General features: G+C 31.3%; 1 protein-coding gene and 1 pseudogene across 4 annotated transcripts; both read left to right on the top strand.

Moving 5' to 3' along the window:
- Positions 1-710: 710 nt before the first annotated feature.
- Positions 711-1,652, top strand: LOC107874109 (annotated as a pseudogene).
- Positions 1,653-8,496: 6,844 nt separating this feature from the next.
- Positions 8,497-12,230, top strand: LOC107856246 (probable RNA-binding protein ARP1). Of its 4 annotated transcripts, none has more exons than XM_047406739.1 (6): positions 8,497-8,842; positions 9,110-9,260; positions 10,054-10,204; positions 10,739-10,781; positions 10,905-11,136; positions 11,954-12,230. In XM_047406739.1, exons 1-6 carry the CDS (start codon positions 8,648-8,650, stop codon positions 11,992-11,994), a joined length of 813 nt encoding a protein of 270 aa, XP_047262695.1. In that variant the 5' UTR covers positions 8,497-8,647; the 3' UTR covers positions 11,995-12,230. The 4 variants fall into 4 exon arrangements, with proteins under 4 accessions (XP_047262695.1, XP_047262696.1, XP_047262697.1 ...); XM_047406740.1 differs by having other exon boundaries at positions 11,934-12,230; XM_047406741.1 differs by lacking the exon at positions 10,739-10,781 and having other exon boundaries at positions 10,954-11,136.
- The last annotated feature ends 11,872 nt before the right edge of the window (positions 12,231-24,102 follow it).

Raw genomic sequence — 24,102 nt, 5'->3', positions numbered from 1 at the left:
AAGTTTGGGTTGTGGTTTTGGGGATTTTTGAAGGGTTTTAATGGATTCTGAATGTTAAATCTTATTTGTGATGGACATTGAAAGGATGTTGTTTCGGCTAGGTTCATGCTATTGAATGGAAAAGTTGAGTCCTTTTACTGTGGTTTCTTTATTGTCAATTTAGTTAATATGCTTTCTAGTAATTTTTATTATGGGTTTATGACACATTTGCTTGAGACAGTTTTAGGCCATTGTCATGCTCCCGTTTATTATATTATAATATAATAGTATATAAAAGGGGATTTGTCCTTGAAGAGTTCTGCTGAATTGAGTAATTTAATTAGGCAAAATGACCTTTTGGACCTCTGTATTATGTTGGTTTTGTAAGTTGGATACTTCTACTTACATGTTTGTCATCTGAACCCCTGAACCCACAAAAAAATTATATTTTAAATCCTTTGACAGCTGACTTTAGCTATATGGCATTAAAATGCTGACTAGGATAAGGAGAGTGATTACACTCGCTTGAAGTGCGAGTGAGGTCAATTTTTGGTCAATTTATATATATATATATATATATATATATATATATATATATATATATTAAAATTGAAAAAAAATAAAGAGAGTTTTTTATTCACTTTCTCAAACTTACCCTTTGCACAATTTAAATTTCACTTTCATTTTGTTCCCCTTTCACTCCAAACATGCCCTTTGCACATTTCACAACAATGGCCGCCAAGAAATTCCCCCGTAATCCTAACCCAATCAACGGAATCGGCAAATTTTTCCGTTCCAAAATGTACCACAAAAAGGGCCTTTGGGTTATCAAGAAGAAAAAGGGCGGCAAATTTTTCACCCACCCAAAATCCACTGCCGTCGTTGCTCCGCCCTCAACCATCGCCATCAAACCACCAAAATTCTACCTAGCTGATGACGTGGAAAAATCCCTCATCAATGAACACAAACCAAAACCCACAAAATTGAGAGCCAGTATTACACCTAGTACTGGTTTGATTATTCTAGCTGGGAGATTTAAGGAAAAAAGAGTTGTGTTGTTGAAACAACTTGTATGTTCTGGACTATTACTTGTTAGTGGGTCGTTTAAGGTTAATGGGGTTCCATTAAGGAGAGTTAATCAAGCGTATGTTATTGCTAAGTGAATGTTAGTGGAGTTAAGATTGACAAGATTCAATGGAAGTTTATGTTATTCCTTGTCTTTGTTGTGGTTGATATTGTCGTTGTTGTTCATTGTCAAAAAAAATAAAATGTTGTTGCTCCTGAAGAGGGTCTTTGCTGGTTGATATTGTTATTGTTGTTTATTGTCAAAAAAAATAAAATTATATATCCATGAAGAGGGTCTTTGCTTTGCTGTGGTTAATATTGTTGTTGTTCATTGTAGAAAAGAAAATATTGTTGTTGTTTTCCCGACGAGGGTCTTTGCTGATTGATATTATTGTTGTTGTTGTTCATTGTAAATATATGTGTGTGTGTGTGTGTGTGTGTGTGTGTGTGTGTGTGTATATATATATATATCCTTGAAGAGGTCTTTGTTGTGGTTGATATTGTTGTTTGTTGTTCATTGTCAAAAAAAAAAAATTGTTCTTGATTTACTTTTTAAATTTTTTTTATTCATTTTCTCAATTTAAATGTTTCATTTTGCTTAGGATTAATTTTGAAACTTTTACAAATTGTTGAAGATATTTAAATAAAAATTAAAAATTCATTATATTTGTGTAATGTGAATTTATAGTTAGAACTTTAAATTTATAATTGAAAATTTAATTTAATTTAAATTAAAAATTTATTGTATTTGTGTATTAGAATTTCTACAATTTATAAAAAAAAATTATTTAACTAATTTTTTTAATATTTAATTTCTTGTGTAGCATTTTAAAAATAACATAAAATTTAATGTAATACTTAAAAATGACTTGGTGGCTGATGTGGCAGACATGTAAGCTGACATGGCAGCTGATGTGGTGAGAGTGTGTTACACTCACCAAAAAAGTGTTTAAAATGTTGTTTTTTAGTGGGTTCAGGGGGTCCAGATGACAAACATGTAAGTAGAAGTGTCTAACTTACAGAACCGACATAGTACAGGGGTTCATCGAACCATTTTGCCATTTAACTATGCAAAGTTCTTGTGTTGAAAAGCCCAAATGTCATGCTTAGCCTGAGGATCATTAAACAACAAGTTATGCTCCATGGGCAAGAGTTAATACTATCATATTGTGTATTGATTTATGAGCTGTTTTATAACTCTTTTCTTAGAGACAAGACTTAGATCAAGACTTTCAAGTAACAAGTTGTACCCCGTGGGCAAGAGTTGACATTACTAAATTGTGTTTTAATTTATGAAATATTCTATAACTCTTGCCCTAGAGGCAATACTTAACATAAGGACTTTCAAATAACAAGTTACGCCCCATGAATAATAGTTGACATTATCACATTATGTTTTGATTTATGAGATGTTCTATAACTCTTGCTATAAAGGCAAGACTTAGCCAAACAATAAGTTACACTCCATGGACAAAATTTGACATTTATGATATGTTTTATAAATCAAGGACTTTTAAATAACAAGTTATGTCCCATGGTTAAGAGTTGACACTATCACATTATGTCTTGTTTTGTGAGATGTTTATAATTCTTGCCTTAGAGGCTCAAATTAGTCCAAGGATTTTCAAACAACAAGTTACGCTCCATGGGCAAGAGTTGACACTATCACATTGTGTCTTGATTTATGAGATACTTTATAACTTTCGCTTTTAGAGGCAAGACTTAGCCGACAAGTTACGTCCCATGGATAAGAGTTGACATTATCATATTATGTCTTGATTTATGTGATGCGCTATTAGTCTTGCATCTAAGACAAAATTTAGCCCAAGAACCTACCAAAAGAACAAGTTACGTCCGATGGACAAGTGTTGACACTATCACATTGTTCTTTAATTTATGAGATGTTTTCAAACAGCAAGTTATGCTTCAAAAACAAGACTTGACACTATCACATTGTGCCTTGATTATGAGTTGTTCTATAATTTTACCTTAGAGGCAAAATTTATCCCAAAAAACTTCCTACAACAATTTATGTCCTTAAATTTGTTTTGATGTCCAAAAAATAAGATCCCTTTACGGATTATTCAATATTTTTTTATTAAAAAAATATAATAGAAATTAAAAAAAGAAAAGAAAAAAAAGATCAAACAAAATAGAGAAATAAAAAAAAAGAGATTGAAAAAAAAGATAAGAAAAAAAATTAAGAAAAAAGCGAAGAATTAAAAAAATTGAGAAAAACAAAAATGAGAGGAAAAAAATTAAAGTTTGAAAGAAATGTGGGAAAAAAAAAAGAGAAATGATAAAAATTAAAAATAAAAGAAAAATAAAAGTTGAGATTAATGAATTAAAAAATGTTTGAGAAAAAAGGTAAAAAGAGAAAAAAATAAAGGTTGAGACAAATGAATTAAAACATGAAAATAAAATTAAAGAAAAAAATAAAAATAAAAAATAAAAATAGAATTTGAAAAATAAATAAGTATGAAAAGTTTGAAAATATTTGAAGTATAGAGTGATAAAATTATATTTGTACTATACTTAAAAATAAAAGAAGGTAGATCTTTAAAAACTTTTCTCATTTGAGTTAAAAATCGATATCACCCACGATTGGAATTATACCATGTAATTTCCTGTACTGCAGGTATTAATTAATTAACTAATTTATTAAGTATTTCGTCAAGAATAAATGATGATCTTACATGGGCCTCACATGGGCTTATATTATTACTTTTTTAGTCTCCTGCCATCCTTCTTCCAACACACATCCACGTGGGGTAAGGAGAGTATATTCAACATCAAATCTACTACAGAGTGGCATAAATCATTTCTATCATTTCCATAAATAATAAGGGTAGAAAAAGTAAAAAATATCTTTAGAATAGACTAAACCAATTTAATTAGTAAGATTATACTCGAACTTCGTTAATAAGATTACCTAAAATCATATAGTTTAGTGCTAGTAATTAGCATGGAGTGTGAAAAATATTTTAATAAATTAGTTTTATGCCAAACCCATTGATAGCCCCTCAAACTTGTACCTAAAATTTACTTAGACCCCTAAACTAAGGCTTGTATCTATTAAATTCCTAAACCCCCCTAATTTAATTCCAATTGGGCAATTTTTGCCCAATCAGCTAAAAGTTCAAAGTGTGTGTTGCACACACACGCTGATGTGGTAGAAGGGGCTAATTGGAAGCTGCCACGTGGCAATGTGGATTCGATAATTATTAAAAATTAATTATATAATTATTTTAAAAATAAAAATAAAAAATTAATTATTAAAAATAAATTAAAAATTTTAAAAAAACAAATTATTAAAAAAATAATTATAAAAATAATTAAAAAATATAAAAATAAAAAAACTGATTGTTAAAAAAAATAAAAAATTTCATTGAAGATCCAAATTATTAAAAAATAATTATAAATTATTTAAAACAAGAAAAAATTATTAAAAAAATTAAAAAAAATAGCATTGAAGATCCAAGTTATTCAAAATAATTATAAAATTATTTAAAAAATAAAAATAAAAATAAAAATAAAAAATTGCATTGAGTATTCCAATTATTAAAAAAAATTATAAAATTATTTAAAAAATAAAAATAAAAAAATGATTATTTAAAAGAAGTCATAATTTTTTTTTTAAAAAAAATTGCATTGAGGATTCCAATTATTTAAAAATAATTATAAAAGTATTTAAAAAATAAAAAATTGATTATTTAAAATAGATTATAAAATTATTTAAAAAATAAAAATAAAAAAATTGATTATTAAAAATATATTATAATATTTTTAAAAAAATAAAAATAAAAAATGGCATTGAGGATCCAAATTATTAAAAAGTAATTATAAAATTATTTATAAAATAAAAATTAAAAACTAATTATTAAAAAGAAATTATAAAATCTTTTAGAAAACCCCACCTTCCCCAGCCCAGCCCAGCCCCGCTCCCCAGCCCCCACTTTCCCCAGCGTTAATCATCCCCCTCTTCCTCTTCTTCTCCATTGAAGTAATTTTTCAAGAAATGGTGATACTAGTGGAGGATAAAAAGTGACTATTGTTGAAATTTTTCAAGAAATGAAAATAATTATGGTGGATTAAAAAGAATTTGTTCATATGAAGATGTGGGGTGGGGGGGAGGGGGGTGACGGCGAAGACGCGGGGGTGGGGTGAGGTTGAAACGATGATGACGCGGGGTGGGGTGCTGTGAAGAAGATGACATAGGGGGTGGGATGTTTTTTATAAAAAAAGAATTAAGAAATTATAATAATTAAAAACTATATTAATAAAATAATTTAAATATAAATTTTTTAATTAATATTTTTGGTGCCCTCAGTGTCACTTGGCACATTTTTATTCGTAATTTAATTAAAAAAAAAAGCATCTCACGCGCACTGCACGCGCAGTACCATGTGGACAAAAAATGCTTAATTAGAACAAAATTGAAGAGTTTAGGGGTTTAATAGATACAAACCTTAATTTAGAGGCCTAAATAAATTTCAAAGATAAATTTGAGAGGCTATCGATGGGTTTGACCTTAATTTTACTATGTTGATGATTATAAAGAATCAAGGAAGTCTAAAGGTCGCATGATATACAATCACATGGAACGTGACCATGTGAGAATGCTTGAGATTGTGTGGAATAAGAATCTTTCAATATTTTTACTGATCATTTCTTAGTGTTTGTTTAAATAATTAATAATTAAGTAGTGGTTGTTTAATAAAATTGAAAACTGATATTACAAAAATACAGTTTGTTTGTCTGTGGAGTAAGTACAATTATGACCAAAAGGATGATGGCAAAAAACAATTAGAATGGAGAAAAGTGGTGATTGGATTTGCCAACATCAACCTTGAGAATTTAAGATACAAGATTAGAGCGAAAAGAAATTATTTTCATCCCATGCTATACGAGAAAAGTCTAAGTCACACCTAAATTATATAAGTAATCTATTACACACTTTAACTATATAAAAGTGATATTATTACCTCCCCGCGACCCCATTCTAAGGCGCGTGTGTTACATTTATTTTAGGCGCATCCAGCCTATTAAATAACAAAAGTAAACGGCTAAAAACATTAAGGGAAAAAGCACCATTTTCACCCCAAACTATAGTCGAAAAGTCGAATTCACACCTAATTTATATAAGTGACCTATTACACACCTTAACTATAAAAAAATAATACTTTTAACTGACGTGGTGCTGACGTGGCAGCGCGTGTAAAACACCACACCACATGCAAGTGGTGGTAGCCTGACAGGGTGTAAATAATTTCACTTTTATATAGTTTAGGTGTGTAATAGGTCACTAGTATAGTTTAGGTGTGACTTCGACTTTTCGGGTATAGTTTGAGGTGAAAACGATGCATTTTTCCCAAGATTAGAATGCGTCGTTTTCTAAATATTAAGTGATATTTTTATCGGAAGAGTAATTACGCGTTATTCTATTTTTTTCTTAATCAAGATTTTATTCAACTGGATTTGTCTGATAGGTTTTTAACGAGACAACAAACAATATGTATTACAAACAACCATGTATATCTTATTCTTTGAAGTTTTTCTTTGATATTTTTTTTTTATACATGGACATTTAAGGGAGGGTATTGTGAATAAGTGGCTGCCCACTTTTTATACATGGACATCCAAGTGACATACATGGACACCACTTACTATAGTTTATCCATACATCCAACCCGTACCTCCAAGGCATATAATGCTAGATACATTCCCCCACTTTACGTGTAAAATAAACACACCCAATGAAATACTACTACTATCATCTCATTCTTTTTCTTTTATATATTTAAATAGAGAGAAGTATACATTATCTTCCTAAATTTGTCACTTTTTATTCATGGTACATTTGAATTTTAACTTATCCTAAATACCCCCGAACTTATTGTTTTAATAAGTCGCCTGACCCCTTTTTGCTGACTCTCCACTGCGTATAATATAAGTGCGGATACGTGAAAAAAAGTGTTGATGTGGTGTCCACGTAGATAAATACCATTCACTTCTCTTATATTTATCATATATTAAAATATAACTCACTTCTACCCTTAATTATCCAATTTCTCTCTAAAAAAAATTATATTTTTCAGTTTTCCTCAACTCCAAAATAGTGAAAGATTGAATTTTTATCGATCAAGTAAACTATTATCTAAAAATTTATATTTTTTTTTTGTGTGTTAAAAATATGAAATTATTTTTTTCAGTTAGTGTTTCATAGTAGTTTTCGATTAGTGTTTCGATTAGTATTTTGAGGAGACTCACATGCACAAATACGTTTCTTGTTATAATTAATGGAGTAAGAAATTGTAATTTAAGTTAGGGGTGTACAAATATCGAGTCAATAAAAATGTTATTGATTTATCGTTATTGGGTTAACGATTTTTTAATGATATTATAAAAAAAATCATTGGGTCATTGATTCGATTTTGATTTCTTTTATTGGGTTATTGGGTAAATCGATAACCCAATAAATTTATGCTAAATTACTATTTTACACCCCATAAGTAGGATTTGGTTGCGATTAAATTTTATTTTTTTTTCATGTTAGTTGCTACTTTTTCTATTTTATGAGTATTTTCTTATCAGTTAAATAAAAAATCAAATCGTTACGAACTAAAAATAGATAATCAATATAACTACATTTATTATAAGTATGTGTCTTAGTTTCTTTAGTCTTTATTTATTTATTTATTATTTTTTAAAATATTTGCTCCGATATTTAGTATATTTTTTTAGTTACAATAACTCATATGATATATATAATTAAGATTAAAAAATTGAAGGAGTTTTATAGAATGGAAACTGAAGTTTTAGATTGGATTAATAAATGGATGAATTTTTTTTTAGATTAATAAACAAAATTTTTTATAAAATTAATAAACGGATGAAATTTTTATTTCAGAAACTAATTAATAAACTAAGGTTTTAAGAAATTAATAAATGGATGAAACTTTTTTTTAGATTGGAAGTAACAGATGAAGAGGGGATAATTGAATTTTTTGAAAAAATTAAAGAAAAATGAAAATTTTCGGTTTTTAACCATTAAAAATGCTAATGTGGCTGAAAAATCACTCCATCACGCGAGTGATGGAGTGTGAAACCAAACATTTTGCCATATCAGCAAAAAAGGGCCACGGGACATACTAAAAGAACAAGTTCTGGGTACTTAGAACTAGTTAAAATTTAGGTGTATCATGAATAAATGTGACAAGTTTAGGGAGAAATCGATACTTCTCTCATTTAAATATCTTTTTGTTTCTCTTTCTTCCTTTTTAATAAGTTTTATTTGGTCTTTATATTACAACAAAAATACGATTTTGTCTAAATGAGAGACTTTTAGACAATCAGTAGTATAATTTTTTTTTTAATATTATTAATTATATAAAAATTAATAGTATATACATTTGCTATATATGCATATTATACAATAAAAATTTCCATCAATCTCCCAATCACCCTTTAACTTCCCCTCTCACTCTCTTTCTTATTTCTCAAGTTTATATAGTATAGATTAGAAGTTGTCCTTTCAAAGTCCGTCCTTAAAACTCTGATTATTATTCATTAGTTTTTCACTAGTCTCTTTCTCTCTCTCTGGATGACGATGAGCAATATTAACCAGCATCACACCATCAATATGGGGGATACGACGCTGACAAAGGTGTTTGTGGGAGGACTGGCATGGGAAACTCCCAAGGAAGCCATGAGAGAGCACTTTGACAAGTATGGTGACATCTTGGAAGCTGTCATCATCTCCGATAAGCTCACCGGCAGATCCAAGGGCTATGGCTTTGTATGTCATCAGTTCCTCTAAGAGAAGTCCTTGTGTCACATATAAAACTTATATAGTACAAATTTTTACAAGATAAGTGTATAACAAAATAGTTAATTTTAATCAAGCTACAAACCAACGTGAGTTTGAATGTCCAGTATTTAACTTGACTGCATATTTCCTAGTGCACTCAACTTATCTTTTACTCTTGGAATTTAGGCATTCCGATCCATGTGGTACTCTCTTTATGCAAAATGTCTCAAATCTTTTTTTCCTTCTTCTGGATAGGTGACCTTTAAGGACGCAGAATCAGCCAAAAAGGCATGTGAGGATGCCACCCCTATAATCAACGGCCGCCGAGCCAACTGTAACCTGGCGTCCCACGGCGCACGTCGTTCTAGGCCCTCTCCCTCTATCACTCCCCCTCCTCCTCAACAAGGTACTATTATGTTTTTCTGTTTTTTTTTTTTACACGCATTTGATCTCTATAATTAATGTAATAAACAGTAAAATCTATTTTACTGCATTCTGTGTTTACCTTAAATATACTCCTTCGATCCATTGTACATATTCATTATTCTTAAAATATCTTTTCACTTTATTTCGTTAATTCACTTTTATTTGTTCACTGTTTTAAAAATATATTTTCACTTCTACTTGCCACTTTTAATTATGTACAACTATATTTTTTTATTTTTTTAAATTTCACTCTTAATATTAATTATTTATTTCTAAATTATTTTTTAAGATTTAATATTAAATATCAATTATAAAAGCAATACAGTAAAACAATCATACCGATTTTTTTTAGTGGACGTGACAAGTCCAAATGTGATAAATAAAGTGAATGAAGGGAGTACTTCTCACTTTTAACAAGGACAATTAATTTTACATCATATTTTACTATTAATATTAAATCATTTTCAAGACCTAATAATATATGCTAATCAATTAATTTATTAATATGAGTATCATAATAAAATACTCATATTGATCACTATTTCTTAACAAACGTGCAAAGTCTAAAGGAAACTATAGAGTATAGAACATCAAAAATTGCCATGATTAAGGGAATTAATAAGATGAAACTATATTATTAATTAATCACAATTAAGTATAGAAATCTATATGCAAATACTTTGACATGCATCTTATCAATTTGACATGAATATCAAATATGACTAAACATTTAGTTGTCTAATTTCTATTTTTTTAATTGAAAAATGTTGTAGGACCCAATGTGGTAGGACCAAGGGCTTATTCAGCATCACCTGCAAGTCACGTGCAGTGGTACTATCCTGCTAGGGCACCCCAAGCTGCAGCTCCAGCTCCAGCTTCACCCTTTCACCATCAGCACCATCATCAGTCTCTTCCTTTCTATGGGTATATACAAATTAAACCCTAATTACCCTCTTTCTTTTCATTTTGATTTGGATGCTCATATTGTTCTAGTTTAATTAGGTTCTCAACCAACTTATTCTTCCTAACAAGACTCACTTCATTTATTTTAAGTGGCAAGATTTGGTGTACCACGATCAAAGTAACTGATTTTTGCTTATATTCACGTGGACATACATTATTCAAATCTTTGAATAAAAGAAGCAAAACAAAAAAGGTACTCTAAGTTATAATAATTAATGATGATTTCATATACTTAAAAAATAATTTGAAAAAAGCATGGTAGTTTTTTTTGTAACTACCTAAAATGGTAATGTCGCCTCATAAATAAAAATTGAAGGAGTTGTACTTGGAAAATCCTAAACGAAAGTAATGCATGTTTCAATATTTAATTTACGTAAGTTGAAACAACGAGGATGACTCACCGGAGCAACAGTGATCAAATTGTTTTAATGAATTTCCTAGCTTATAAATTGAATTATAAAATATAATTATATTAACCGTTGGTACTTTTTATAGGTATTCTCCAGCTTATATTGCCACAAACATGAATTACAATCACGTAAGTTTACCAAAACAGAAAAAAAAAGAAAAAAAAAAAAAGAGAAGCAAAATTTCATCATTTGGTCTTATTCCTTTTCCATCTCCATGTTTGGGGGAGCTGAAGTCTTAAATTGATCCACAGAGGCTAAGCTACACCGGTGGGGCTTACATGAATGAAAATTTTTCTCCAGTGTACCCAGGTCAGGCAATGATGGGTGGCAACACATTGATGCCAATGTACCCGTATTATCACTTTCATCATCAGTCCCAGACAATGGGCCTTCCAGCCCATATGTACTCTCCAACAGCTGCTGGCCCAATTGCTGCAGTCCCGGCCCTTATGTCAAAGCCCACAACAGTTCCAGCTACTGCAGGTATTAATTAGTTAATTAGCTAATTTATTAGGTTGTTTGGTTGGGAACAAGTTGTCTCGAGATAATTAATCTCGAAATTAATTATTCCGTGATTAGTTATCCCATCATATGTATGGAATAACTTATTCGATCACTAAGACACAAATGGTGGGATAAGTAATTCCTTCACTGACTTATCCCATCACCTAAATATGGAATAAAATAATCTCATAATTTATTCGAGACAATTATAATTTATACCTCAAACCAAACTAAGTATTTAGTCAAAATAAATGATGCTATCACATGGGCTTATATTATTACTTTTTTAGTCTCCTGCCATCCTTCTTCCAACACACATCCACGTGGGGTAAGGAGAATATATTCAACATCAAATCTACTACAGAGTGGCATAAATCATTTCTATCATTTCCATAAATAATAAGGGTAGAAAAAGTAAAAAAAATCTTTAGAATAGACTAAACCAATTTAATTAGTAAGATTATACTCGAACTTCGTTAATAAGATTACCTAAAATCATATAGTTTAGTGCTAGTAATTGGCATGAAGTGTGAAAAATATTTCAATAAATTAGTTTTACTATGTTGATGATTATAAAGAATCAAGGAAGTCCAGAAGTCACATGATATACTGACATACAATCACATGGAACGTGACCATGTGAGAATGCTTGAGATTGTGTGGAATAAGAATCTTTCAATGTTTTTACTGATCATTTCTTAGTGTTTGTTTGAATAAATTAATAATTAAGTAGTGGTTGTTAAATAAAATTGAAAACTGATATTACAAAAATACAGTTTGTTTGGCTGTGGAGTAGGTACAATTATGACCAAAAGGATGGTGGCAAAAAGCAATTAGAATGGGGAAAGGTGGTGATATTCTGCAGTGGTTCTTCTAATTTCCAATTTCATTTATTCTTTTCTTTGTAATTTTCTGAGCAAGCAACAAAAAGAGAAAAAAAAAAATTATTAATTATTGTCAATCATGCTGCTAATTAGACGTATTCATTTCCTATCTATCCCTTTATCCCAATGGCTAACATATTTTATGAGCTTCTAATTAAGCATAAATATTGAATTATATATTGTTTGTAACCTATAAGCTTCTTCCTCTCTAGCTGCTAGCTGCATAAATATTGCTTCTTACACTGAATAATCGTTATATCATATGATGGGGGTGAGTAGGAGGTGAAAGTGGGTTAAGAGCTTCAACAATAAATTATTAATAATCACCTTAATGTAGTAATTATTGTAATAACTTTATTGTGGAATACTTTTTACATCAAATTTTGTTTTTCATGGCAGAACACTACTTATTTGTGGAACACTTTTTACATCTATGACGAAGAGACATGGGTAGATGTACATGATAATTGATGGGTGAAAAATTAACTACGTAATATTCAAAGCTTGTTTTATATATAGATAATTCTTTAATAAATTGTTTAACTATACTATTTAGGTTCATTTTAAATATTACAATGGATAAAAGAATATTTACATCCACTTGCTTAAATTTAATGTTGTTTGTCCATGGGAATACACTGAGTTTGCTATTGTTGTTGTTGTTGTTGTTCGTGGAGAGGGAGACGGGCGGGTCAATACTATTGGTCCTAAAGCCAAACTTCGATGAGAGGCCTTAATAATTTTTTCTTAAAAAAATATTATATAATAAATAATTTTTATTTAAAATCTATTTTTCTAATTTTTTGAGATGCAAAGTTATGGATAATTGTCTTATAGTCAATTTCTTCTAATAATTCTTTTTCAATTTATAATATCCCTAATCCACTCAATCTCTCTTGAGACATTGTAGATCTCAAGTAGGATTTTATTAGTTTTAATTTTGAAAAACTTCTTTTCACTGAGACAACTATCACAGGATCAGTTAACATTATTCTATAAGCAATATAAGCATTCGGTAAGGAATCAAGTCTTTTTATTTGATTGAGTATATCAATTAAAGTATTATCATCTACTTGTGCTATCACCCTTAACACTCTTAACTCGGAAAATAAGTATAAACCATCAATATCAGAATGATTATTATATTTTAAAGAACATTCAAGATTAAGACAATGTTTTTTCAAATTCTCATCATCTAGTGATCTCAATTTTTTACCACTAAATAGAAATCCAAATTTTTTTCATAAGCTTCAAATTATTCAAATCTAATCTTGAAGAGAAACAATAGCTTGGTCTACTATATATAAGAAGTAATCAACTCTAAAAGATTATTCGGGAGATTTTGTGATTTCATTAGCAATATTTTCATCAACTTGTTTTTCCTATGTATTACACGTTTCATATGAAATTCAGGTTCTATATTCATCTCAAGTGCAATTTCTTTAGCAGAAATCATAGCACTTACAAATCCTTGCTCTCTATATTTAAAAAAGAAAGAAATTAAACCCTTAATTGATCTATAGCAACATCAATATACATATCTTTTGATTGCAGCGATTTCTAACTGAATTAACTGCAAATAAAATATCATGCCAATTAGTCATACCCAATAAAAATTTAAAATTTTCAGGTTCATATGTTGCTAAGCAACTAGCTTCACTTTTAGTTTTTGGATCCTCGCTAACTTATGCTAATTTCAGTAAAACATCTCTTATTTGTGGAGTTTGAAATCTTATGGCCTTAACACTTTCAATGTGACTTTTTCATCGTATTTGTGACAATGATTTAAGCGATAGACCAAGTACATTATCTTTTAAAACTTTCTATCGCTTAGTAGAAGAAGAAAGAGTGTATGTATGTGTTGTATTACTTCAAAAAATGAAGTAGCTTTTGTGCAAGAATTCGCAACATCACAAAGTACTAAATTTAGATTATGAAAATCACATGGAGTATAAAATAGAATTTATATCTAAAAATTATTTTTGAACTCCTTGATGTTTTCCCTTCATATTAGACCCATTATCATATCCTTGCCCTCTTAAATTATCAATGTTAAGCCCAACATTTTTAATTTCATCTACAATAGCTTCAAAAAGACCTTTACCACTTATATCATCAACTTTTAGAAATTCTAAAAAATACTAAGTAACTTTTATTGGAACTGCTGAAATATCCATACTTCGCAATATAAAAGATATTTGTTCTTGATGACTAGTATCCGGAGTGCAATCAAGTATAATTGAAAAATACTTTGCCTTTATGACTTTTTCAATAGTTTTGTTTTTAGTTTCACTCATCAAAAAATTTTGCCAAAAATTTTATCAACTCATTTTGTATATAATGTCCTAAATAATGATTGTGAATTTCATCATGTTTAATTCGTCGGATATACTCTTGCATGAATGGATCAAATTCAGTAATCATTTCAATTAGACTTAAGAAAATTTCATTATTCTCTTGATAAATCTTTTCATTTTTTCCCCGGAATGCTAAATTATTTTTTTCGAGAGTTTTTATTACAATAATAATTCTTGATAATTTTTCCAGTGTTCTCTATCCCAATTGATTTGATCTTGAACATTTTTATCAATTATTTTATTTTTCTTAAATCTTATTTCTAAGTCAATCCATGCACTCATATTAATAATATGTTCGTTTGATATTTCACGAGCTTTAAGCTTAACACTAAAATTTCTCCAATTACTAATATTAGAATTTGTATTAAACAACTTGCAACAAAAACAAAATACTTTATTCAAATCTCTAGAATAAATTAACCATTTTCTTTCATGTCTTTCTCCATTTGCTAAAATTTGAAAATAATGAACATGAATTAGGAAAATGTCTTGACAATATATCATTTGAAAATTTTGTATCACTAATTGTAATTGGTCCTTTTTCCGATAGTAAATCTTTCAATTTTGTATCGATAGATACATTGACTAGGATCATATATATTTTTATGAATACAATTATTTAATTCATTAAATTCTTGATTTTCTTGAGGATCTATATTAGATTTCTCACTAATTTTCTCCTCCTCTTTTCAAATAATATTACTCCTATCATCAAATTCAACCGCATCAATAACTTGCTCATCTTGAGAACATTCTCCTATATTTTTTGATTCTGCTATTTTACTATTTATTAAAATTTATCTAGAGCTCCTTTTTGAGATTCTACCAAAGTTAATTTTTTTTTAAAGTTTAAAAGCACTGGATTCATATTGTCTAGTTGACATATTTTAATTTTAATAAATAGCAAATAAGTAATTTATATCTACTAAGCCACACAGTTTAAAAACTCAAAATAGTCAATAAATAACAAATATTTCTACCAAATATCAATATGTGCATGCACAATTATTTAACAGAATAATAATAATAAAACTAAAATAATAGAACCTGATTTAATAACGATTTGAAAATAATAACTTTAATCTTCATAAACTATCAACAATCTTGATATTCAAGAAAAATTGAATCAATAATAATATTACGAAAAAAATTTCTTGAACAATTAAAATTTTGATAGTATAAGAATTAAAATAAAAATAAAAAGTGAAGGTATATAAAGAGGAAAGAATATGTTCGTTGTTTACATGTTCCAATAAAAGGAAAATAAAAGGTCTAATTTTAATTGAGAAGATAAAAAAGAAAAGTAGTAATTAATTTTTGTTCTTCCTCCCATAGGTTTTTTTACTTATAAAAATATATTTTGCCTTTTACAACACTAGTCAAATCAATTTCTTCATAAGTGTATTTGCCGTTTCAAAGTTGTACCATTTATTTAAGTAAAAACAAACGTTTCAAGAAAAGATGAGAAACTTGTCTGGTAATTGATTTGACAATTGAGCCCATTTACTCTTTCAACTTTTAGTCAAAAGCATAGTATATAAATACATGTGAATTTTTTATTTTTTTTATTAAAAATGATGTAAAGTGGGGCCCCTTAAAATTGGGGGCCTAAAAAGCATGGGCTTGGGCTGCTTCACCCAAAGACCGGCCCTGGAGGAAGAACATGTTGCAGACAAGATCATAAATCAGAATGGGACAGTGTTTTTCGTAAAACTTTGAACTCTCAATCTAAACCATATTTTATGGTTGTAACCAAATGAAGAGCATTGACAGGTAGGGCTGAGCATGGTACATACCGAATATCATATCGAAATCAAAGTTTTTTATACTGCGGTATAGATGTTATGATATTTAATATGAGTTTTAAATTATTTTGATATTTGGTACGATATTTTCTTTTTATGTAATCAATATCGAAATACCGCATACCACATCAAATTTTTTTAATAATATATAAAACTCAAATATATTATATTTAAGTTTATTAAATATATTTATATACCATCCATTGACTAATTGAACATAAAAGTATTTTTATTAAGAAATAATTTTTTTGTAAAGCTTATTATTTCGGAGTACTATACTTAAATTTAGGTAATGTCGTTTAGAGTTTGCATTTTGGACTACTCAATCATGATTAAAATGTTCTTTGTGAGTAATTGATTAACAAAGATAGTTATTAGTCTGATATGACTGAGACGTTTTTAAAGTTTAGAGCTATAATTTTGTTTTATGAATATATGTAAGTCAAAATTAAATAAAGTATGGTTACTGAATTACCATGTCAGTGATGATGTAGAAAAGAATGAGAGTTGGGTCTCAGATCTTTATCCCTTCTTTTGGATGTGGGAGTTGTATCATCTCATTTTTGAGTGATTTTGGGTGGCATGGTACCTATGTAGAAAAGAATTAGCATGAAAAAAAAAACTGGGAATAACAAAGAATAGTATAATGCATTTCTGAAGTTCACAAGTCTAGTCTACGAGTCGTAGACTAGGTTCACGACTCATGGAACCCACCTGTGAACTTCAGACCTAGTCCATTATTCATAGAACAGGTTCACGAGTTATGGAATCCACTAGTGAAACTCAAAAATAAACACTTAGCTGCAGGAACCTCAGGTCTGATTCCTACGAGTCCAATCCATGACTTATGAATTAAGTTCATGAATTGTGGGTTAAACCGTAAGCTTTAAACAGTCTCCAGCATATTTTTACCATTTTTGTGTGCCAACACGATTACAATTTTATAACACCATATAAAGTATATCCAAACTCAAACCACCCCACTAAAGCAAACAATTAAGGGTGTATTCTACCATTATAAGGCACCCTACATCAGGAAAGTCTGAATCACCAATAAATCAATACGAAACTAAAGTGACATACTTGATAAGGGAAAATAAGCACAAGTGATCAAGACAATAATGTAGCCCTAATATTGAAATTCTCAATAATTGAAATAAAATATGAAGGTAGGAGAGTGTTATGGAATTGGATTCAGTGGACTTTGGTTTAATGAGAGCAGGTATTTGATTATATGGGAAGATGATATAGCTGTAATTGTAGCTGTAGTTGTAGCTGTGGTGTACATTACTTAAGGTTTGGTTTTTTTAATTGAGGAAGAGGGAATTAGGGTAGTAGTGTTTTGGAATTGGATGGAGGTCGAATTGAGGTTTGGATCGAGTATTGGTGAATTAGGGTTTCAGAGTTTTAGTTGATGAATAGGTAAGTAGGGTAATGGGTGGGTTGGGTCAATAAAATAAAAATAAATAAAAAATGCTTACCTAATTTTCACAGGTTGACTCTACAGGTCATAGACTCGCCTACGACTTATGGAATTAACTCGTGGGTCATTATATGTGAATCAACAGGTTCTGTTTGATTCCCACAAGTTGGACCTAGAGATTTTCGACATAGTTTTGTGATCTAACATTAATTTCTGATTTCAGTAAGTGGAATCTACCAGTCGTGGACCTAGTCTATGAGTCGTGGATTTAACTTCTGTGACATGATCTGTAGCAGTCTCGCCATTCTAATTTCAACGAGTTAGGTCCATGATTTATAGACCTAGTCCATGACTCGTGGACGTACTTACCTTGTGTTTTTGTCTTTTCATCTTTTCCTTAGTCCAATTAGTCCTTTCATGACTCAATACCATATCTCTATTATGGCGAACACAACCCAAGAGGCGCTTGATTTAACATTGTTGCATGACATGGCTATGTTGGGTGCCCAAACTTCACCAACAAACCGTGGGGCCTCTCATGAAGTGCTTGATTAACTTCGTGGTATGACTCGATTTGTCTTTGTTTCTCAAGGCCCCTTTAAGTCCACAACACAAATCAACCTAGGATCATTGTTTTCACCCATGTAGTGTTTCACCCCCTTACTTTAAACTCTTTCCATCCTTATTTATATGTTCGATTGTGTCATAAAGGAACACTGTAAATACTCTGTATGGGTCATTCCATTTCGACCATAAGTTTCTAGGAAATAGCATCAACCTTGAATTAAACAGTAGTACCATGTCACTAGCATCACCCATTACTTCAAATGCCAAGGTCCAATTTGGAGACACAATAATGGGGGCCGAAACCAACTTCTCCTTCAGACACTCGAATTCTTTTTGACATGCCTCATCAAACACGAAATTCACATCCTTATCCAATAATTTACACAATAAATTGAAATTTTTACAGAAGTTCTTAATGAATCGTCTGTAGAAACCAGCATGGCCCAAAACACTACGAATGCCCTTCACTGAAATTGGTGGGAGGAACTTAAAAGTCACCTTAATCTTTAACTTGTCAACTTCTATACCCTTCTTAGAAATTTTGTGATCAAGCATTATTCCTTCTTTAACCATGAAATGACACTTCTCCCACTTTTGTACCAAGTTACATTCCTTACATATTCTCAAAACGTTGGCAAGGTGTTCCAAACAATCATTAAATGAGTCACCCACAACTACAAATCGTCTATAAAAACCTTAATAGTAAACTTCGCCATGTCAAGAAAGATGAACAACATACAATATTAGAAAATGGTGGGAGCATGGCATAAACCAAACGACATCTTTTTAAAAGTAAATGTCCAATATGGATAAGTGAAAGTGGTATTCTTGTGGTCTTAAGGGGAAATTGAGATCTGATTATACCCCGAATAACCATCTATAAAATAATATGTTCCATCCTTTACTAACGAGATGGTCCAACATCTTGTCCATAAAAGGCATAAGAAAGGGATCCTTCTGGGTTCTTGATTTTTAGCTTTTTGTAGTCCATCTAGACTCTCCATCTGGTGGCTGGCCTCGTTGGGATAAACTTATTTTTTTCATTGAAAATCACAATGATTCCACCCTTCTTTGGCACAGATTGGACTAGTCTCACCTATTTGCTATCGGTAATCGGATAAACTATAATGACATCCTACCACATAATGATTGCTTTATTCACAACCACTTACATATATGGATTCAATCTACGTTGGTTCTTAATGCTAGGTATGCAATCAAGATCAAGTAGGATTTTATGATACAAATCCCGGGTGGAATTCTAATAATGTCAACAATGGTCCATTCAATGGCCCTTTTGAATATCTTTAAGACAGACTCTTAGGCCTTAACCTTCCACTCCAATAAATTAGCTGCAATGATTAGTGGCAAGGTATTTTCGGCCACCAAAAATACATAACACAAATAAGAAAAAATGGCTTTTAACTCCAAAATAGGAGGCTTCTCAATAGATGGTTTAGATGGCGGGGTTGCTCTATTCTTCAGATCAAGATCCAACTTCTTTGGTGCATAGTCCTTGAACCCATACTAACAAGTACACTCACCATCTCACGTACCCATCACTGTCAAAATTCGTTATCACTACCACAAGTGCCACAACACTGAGTCTCTCCTCACTCAAAACTATCAACTCATTTCCACGTATGGTATCAATCACAGAGGCCACATGCATATCCTTGGGCTATTTCATAGATTGGCATACATTAAAAGTGAATTACTCATTATTCGGTTAAGCTTCATCTGTCTAGTCTCTATATCAACCAATGCCCTACTAGTAGTAAGGAAAAGTCTTCCCAAGAATATCGAGACCTCAAAGTCAACCTCACAATTAAGAATCACAAAGTCAGTTGGAAATATGAAAGATGCTACCTTTTTTTATCAACATATCACACAAGATACTTACCAAATTTTTTACCATGCGATCTGCCATTAAAAGTCTAATAGAGGTTGGTTTAGGTGATCCCAACCCCAATTGTTTGTAAACAAATAGTGGCATCAGATTAATGCTAGAACCTAAGTCACATACGACCCTTGCAAATTTGAAGATCTAATAGTACAAAGAATAGTGAAAGATCTCAAATCTTTCTTCTTCTCAACTAGAGAGAGAGAAGCAATTGCACTATAATGGTACACTTTATCCACCGACTCCAAACTCCCTATTCTCTTCTTAGTCGCTAAGTCTTTCATGAACTTTGCATTTCCCAATATTTTTTCAAGTGCTTTCACAAGAGGGGTGTTCACATATAGCTCTTTCGTCATATCACACTGTTCATAGTATCATGAATCTCTCTAGGAATGTCCATCCTACTCCATCGTGTTGTGACCAATTAAGACAAGAAAATATATCTCTCCGACTTCTCCAAAGCATAAAATTTTTGCCACTAATCCATGATATGTTCCCTTACTTTCATCTCAATCCCCGCAAGAGAACACACCACCACCATGGTCCAATTGAAGTCTATATTGATAACATTTCTCAAAAGATGAATCCTCTATGGCACTAGCTGTAACCACACTCTAGTCTAGACCAAAAAAATAAAAACTATTAGTTTCCTGAATGCTAGACCACTTCATCTCACTAGCCTTACCTTTTGGCACTAAGACTCGAGCCGTCCACATCAAATTTGACTCTCAGATTTTATTTCAAAGTTAGCATTTGAGGTGTTTGGAACCCCCAAGGTATTATTAATAGTGGCAACATCCACCAAACTTTCTTACCCCTAATGCAATTGGTAGGGAGAGGCACGAACCATTCCACGATCAAGAGTAAAGCATATAACTCCCAAACTATCTCCATGTTGTATTATGAAACTTGTTAGGTTAGCATATCCTACTCGACAACTTTCAGATGGTCGTTAAAAGTTTGGTAACTCATGCTACACATTTGATACAAGTTAAATTATCTTCGGACCTTTGAATGAGATACATTTGATGCTCAAGGTGTTTCATGACTCCATAGTGCTATTAAAAGATGCAACATGGATGAAGATTACCATTAAAGAGGGTCAAAGGACTTTGACAAGGTCAAAGGAGTGCAAAACTGGGATCAAAAGCCCCTTGGAAGGACATGCGCCCAACGAACTTTGGATCTACCTTTGATCCACTCTAGCATTTTAAGAGCAGGTCAAAAGAACACTTAGTAGACCTTTTTTTGCATTTGGGTCACTTTAGGGCCCTAATTTATGTAATATTTAGCCAAAGTATAAATACTTGGTAGAGGCTTATTTTTCTTAGTTAGTTTGTTGATTGATAGTGATGAATTCATGAACCTCCATTGGAAGTGTTTGAGAGCTTGGAAAAGCGAATATTGGCTGTTGATTAGAAACGTTGGTTGTAAGGGAGATTCAATCTCCTTTGCGATCACGCAAGAGTTAGGTGCTATTTGATAATCTTTAAAAAAGGTTTGTGGGTTTGATACACCCTTTGATTGCCATTTTGTTATCATCTTTGTGTCTATCTTTCTATCATTGATATCCTATCCCTATATCTTACCTTTTCACGTTTAGATTCGAGTTTTCATGAAGAGAATCGTATCATTTGGTATAAAAACTGAGCTTGATTTCATTCTTACGAAGTCAATTCTAGGTTTGTTATCTTGAAAATCAATAAAAAAAGATGTCAAAATAAAAGATCCTAAAAAAGGTCACTATTCACGTTTTTGTTCTTAGGTTAAATTTTAAGTTTTTTATTTTCATATTTTCTTGAGTTTTTAGTGTTAGATTTGTGTTCCCTAACACTAAAGGAGTCTAAATATCAAATTTGAGCTAAATGAGAGCTTTATTGAGTGTTCTATCCTTATTGAAAGCTTGGGTTGAACTTTGAAGATTTTGAAATGGATTACAAGAGCTGAAGTTTTTTGTGAAGAATTTGCGCTAAATGATGTTTGAAATGAGTTCAGACAGTTAAAAAGTGCTTATATTCAAAATTTCAACTCATTCCGAGCTAAGGTGAAAAAGTTGAAAATTTTTGCGTTCTTGGTGTTTACGGAAATATTCATATCTTCAAGATGAATTTTTAGAAAAATGTTGGTGTTTGATCCTCAAAATAGAAGGACAAAGAGTGTAAAAGTGTTATTATTTAGAATCTTCAAAGTTTCCAAGAATATTCCAAGAGAAGAGAACAAAAAAGGGACCACAACAAGTTCATTTTTGGCCCCTGGTGCAAGTTGGTAGCTGAACTGCGTCCAAGCTACCTTGGACCTGCGTTGGAGATGCTGCATCAGCCCAAAGGCAGCTCAACCCGGTGCCTTATGCTCCTGGTCTGCCCTTGTGGTGTGCTGGACCTGCTCAAGCAGGTCAAAACATCCCCTCTAGCGTTTGACATGCATTGGGGTGCGACTAAGCTGTTTTGGTTGATCCAAAAACACATTTCAAAGCTTCTTAATTCCCTTTATGCTCAAGTTTGATTTATCTAGTTTCATTTCTTTATTCTTATTCATCTTTTCTTTGATTCTTAGCGCTAATTAGCAACTACCTTTGATTCTTCTTTCTAGTTTTTATTTCATCGTAACTTTATGATTCAAGTTCGTAAGTATTTTTTTTATTTTTTTGAATCATTCAAACATGAATCCACTCACTGCAAAGTAGAGATTGACATCTTATTGTCCACCGGATTATAAGCAACTTTCAACATTCACTGCTACAATTGTGAGGATTACAAAGGTGAGATTTTTACGAGTGTTGGTGAGGAGCTTTTACCACTAATCTTGTTTATTCATTTTGTAGGTACAAGATGATATAAGGAAGTATGTGTTTAATAGCTTCGGATGGTTGTAACTACGACATAGGAGAATATGATTGTGGTGAAGATAGTTATGGCTACGAAGAAGATAGAGATTATGGAGGCTATGAATATAGCCATGATCCAAAGTTGGATGAAAATTAGAGCTACTATTCCGAAGGAGAATGTGAAATGAATTGTGATCCCAGTTCTTATAGAGAGTATGGAGATGATGAAGATCCTTGTGATGGTTCTTATGAGGAAGATGGAGCATGTGAGGAGTATTACACTTCTGACTTCGAGCCTAGAGGTGATGTAAGGTATAAGCCATTCATTTACAAATCTTATGAGGATCATGGTAAGAAAGTACGTGAAGATTGTGAAGTTTTGTATTCCTCATCTTGTAATACTTCTTATCAAGGTCAAAACGATGTGAATGGTTGTGCTAACTATAGTAGAGGTTGCTCCATGGGCATTAAAGAGCGTGCATCGCCAAAATCTAGGGGTACTACATCTTACTCTTCTTATCCTAGTGCCCAAAAGTATAAAAATGGGAACCAAGGTAGATATGAAGGGTAAAGTAGGAGTCAAGATCTTCCTACTCTCCCCATCTTTATAAGAGAGTCGGCTCTTCAAGAATATCTTAATTGGGAATGAGAGTGTGAAAGGATCTTTATGGATTATGATACGAGCAAGGTAGAAAGAGCTATGTGTGTCCTTAAATATATTCAAGGTCCGACATCATTATGGTGGGTATTAAAAGAAAGTTCGACCAAACATGGAGTGTCTTGAAGGAACTCATGAGGGATGCCCATGTACTAATGGGGTATACAAAGCTTTACAATGTTGATCTAAAAAGAAATGTTTGCTCTGAAAAGGTAAGCATTTGTGGGGTTCCGAGATGCCTCCTTGTGCTGGATGATTGGTTCTATAGAAACTACATCATCCCACCTATGGTTGACCATCTAGGGTTACCTCGAGAGCCTCTACTTGTTCCATACTTCTTGTAAAGGTATAGAGTTTCCGAGAGAGTGGAGGTTTCCTTCACCCGATGTGGGTACTATGAGAAAATTTGGTGTGACATCTTCCCCTAGGAACATGGATATTTATGCTTAGGTGTCAATTGGTTTGCACGACATTGAGTTTCAAATGAGCAAAATTGACCTAAGGTTGTAAAATACCAATGGGTA

The sequence above is a fragment of the Capsicum annuum genome, chromosome 2 (genome assembly GCF_002878395.1).
Source record: "Capsicum annuum cultivar UCD-10X-F1 chromosome 2, UCD10Xv1.1, whole genome shotgun sequence".
Lineage (NCBI taxonomy): Eukaryota > Viridiplantae > Streptophyta > Magnoliopsida > Solanales > Solanaceae > Capsicum > Capsicum annuum.
The sequence above is the reverse complement of the archived record's forward strand: the minus strand, read 5'-3'. Positions and strand labels throughout refer to the sequence as shown.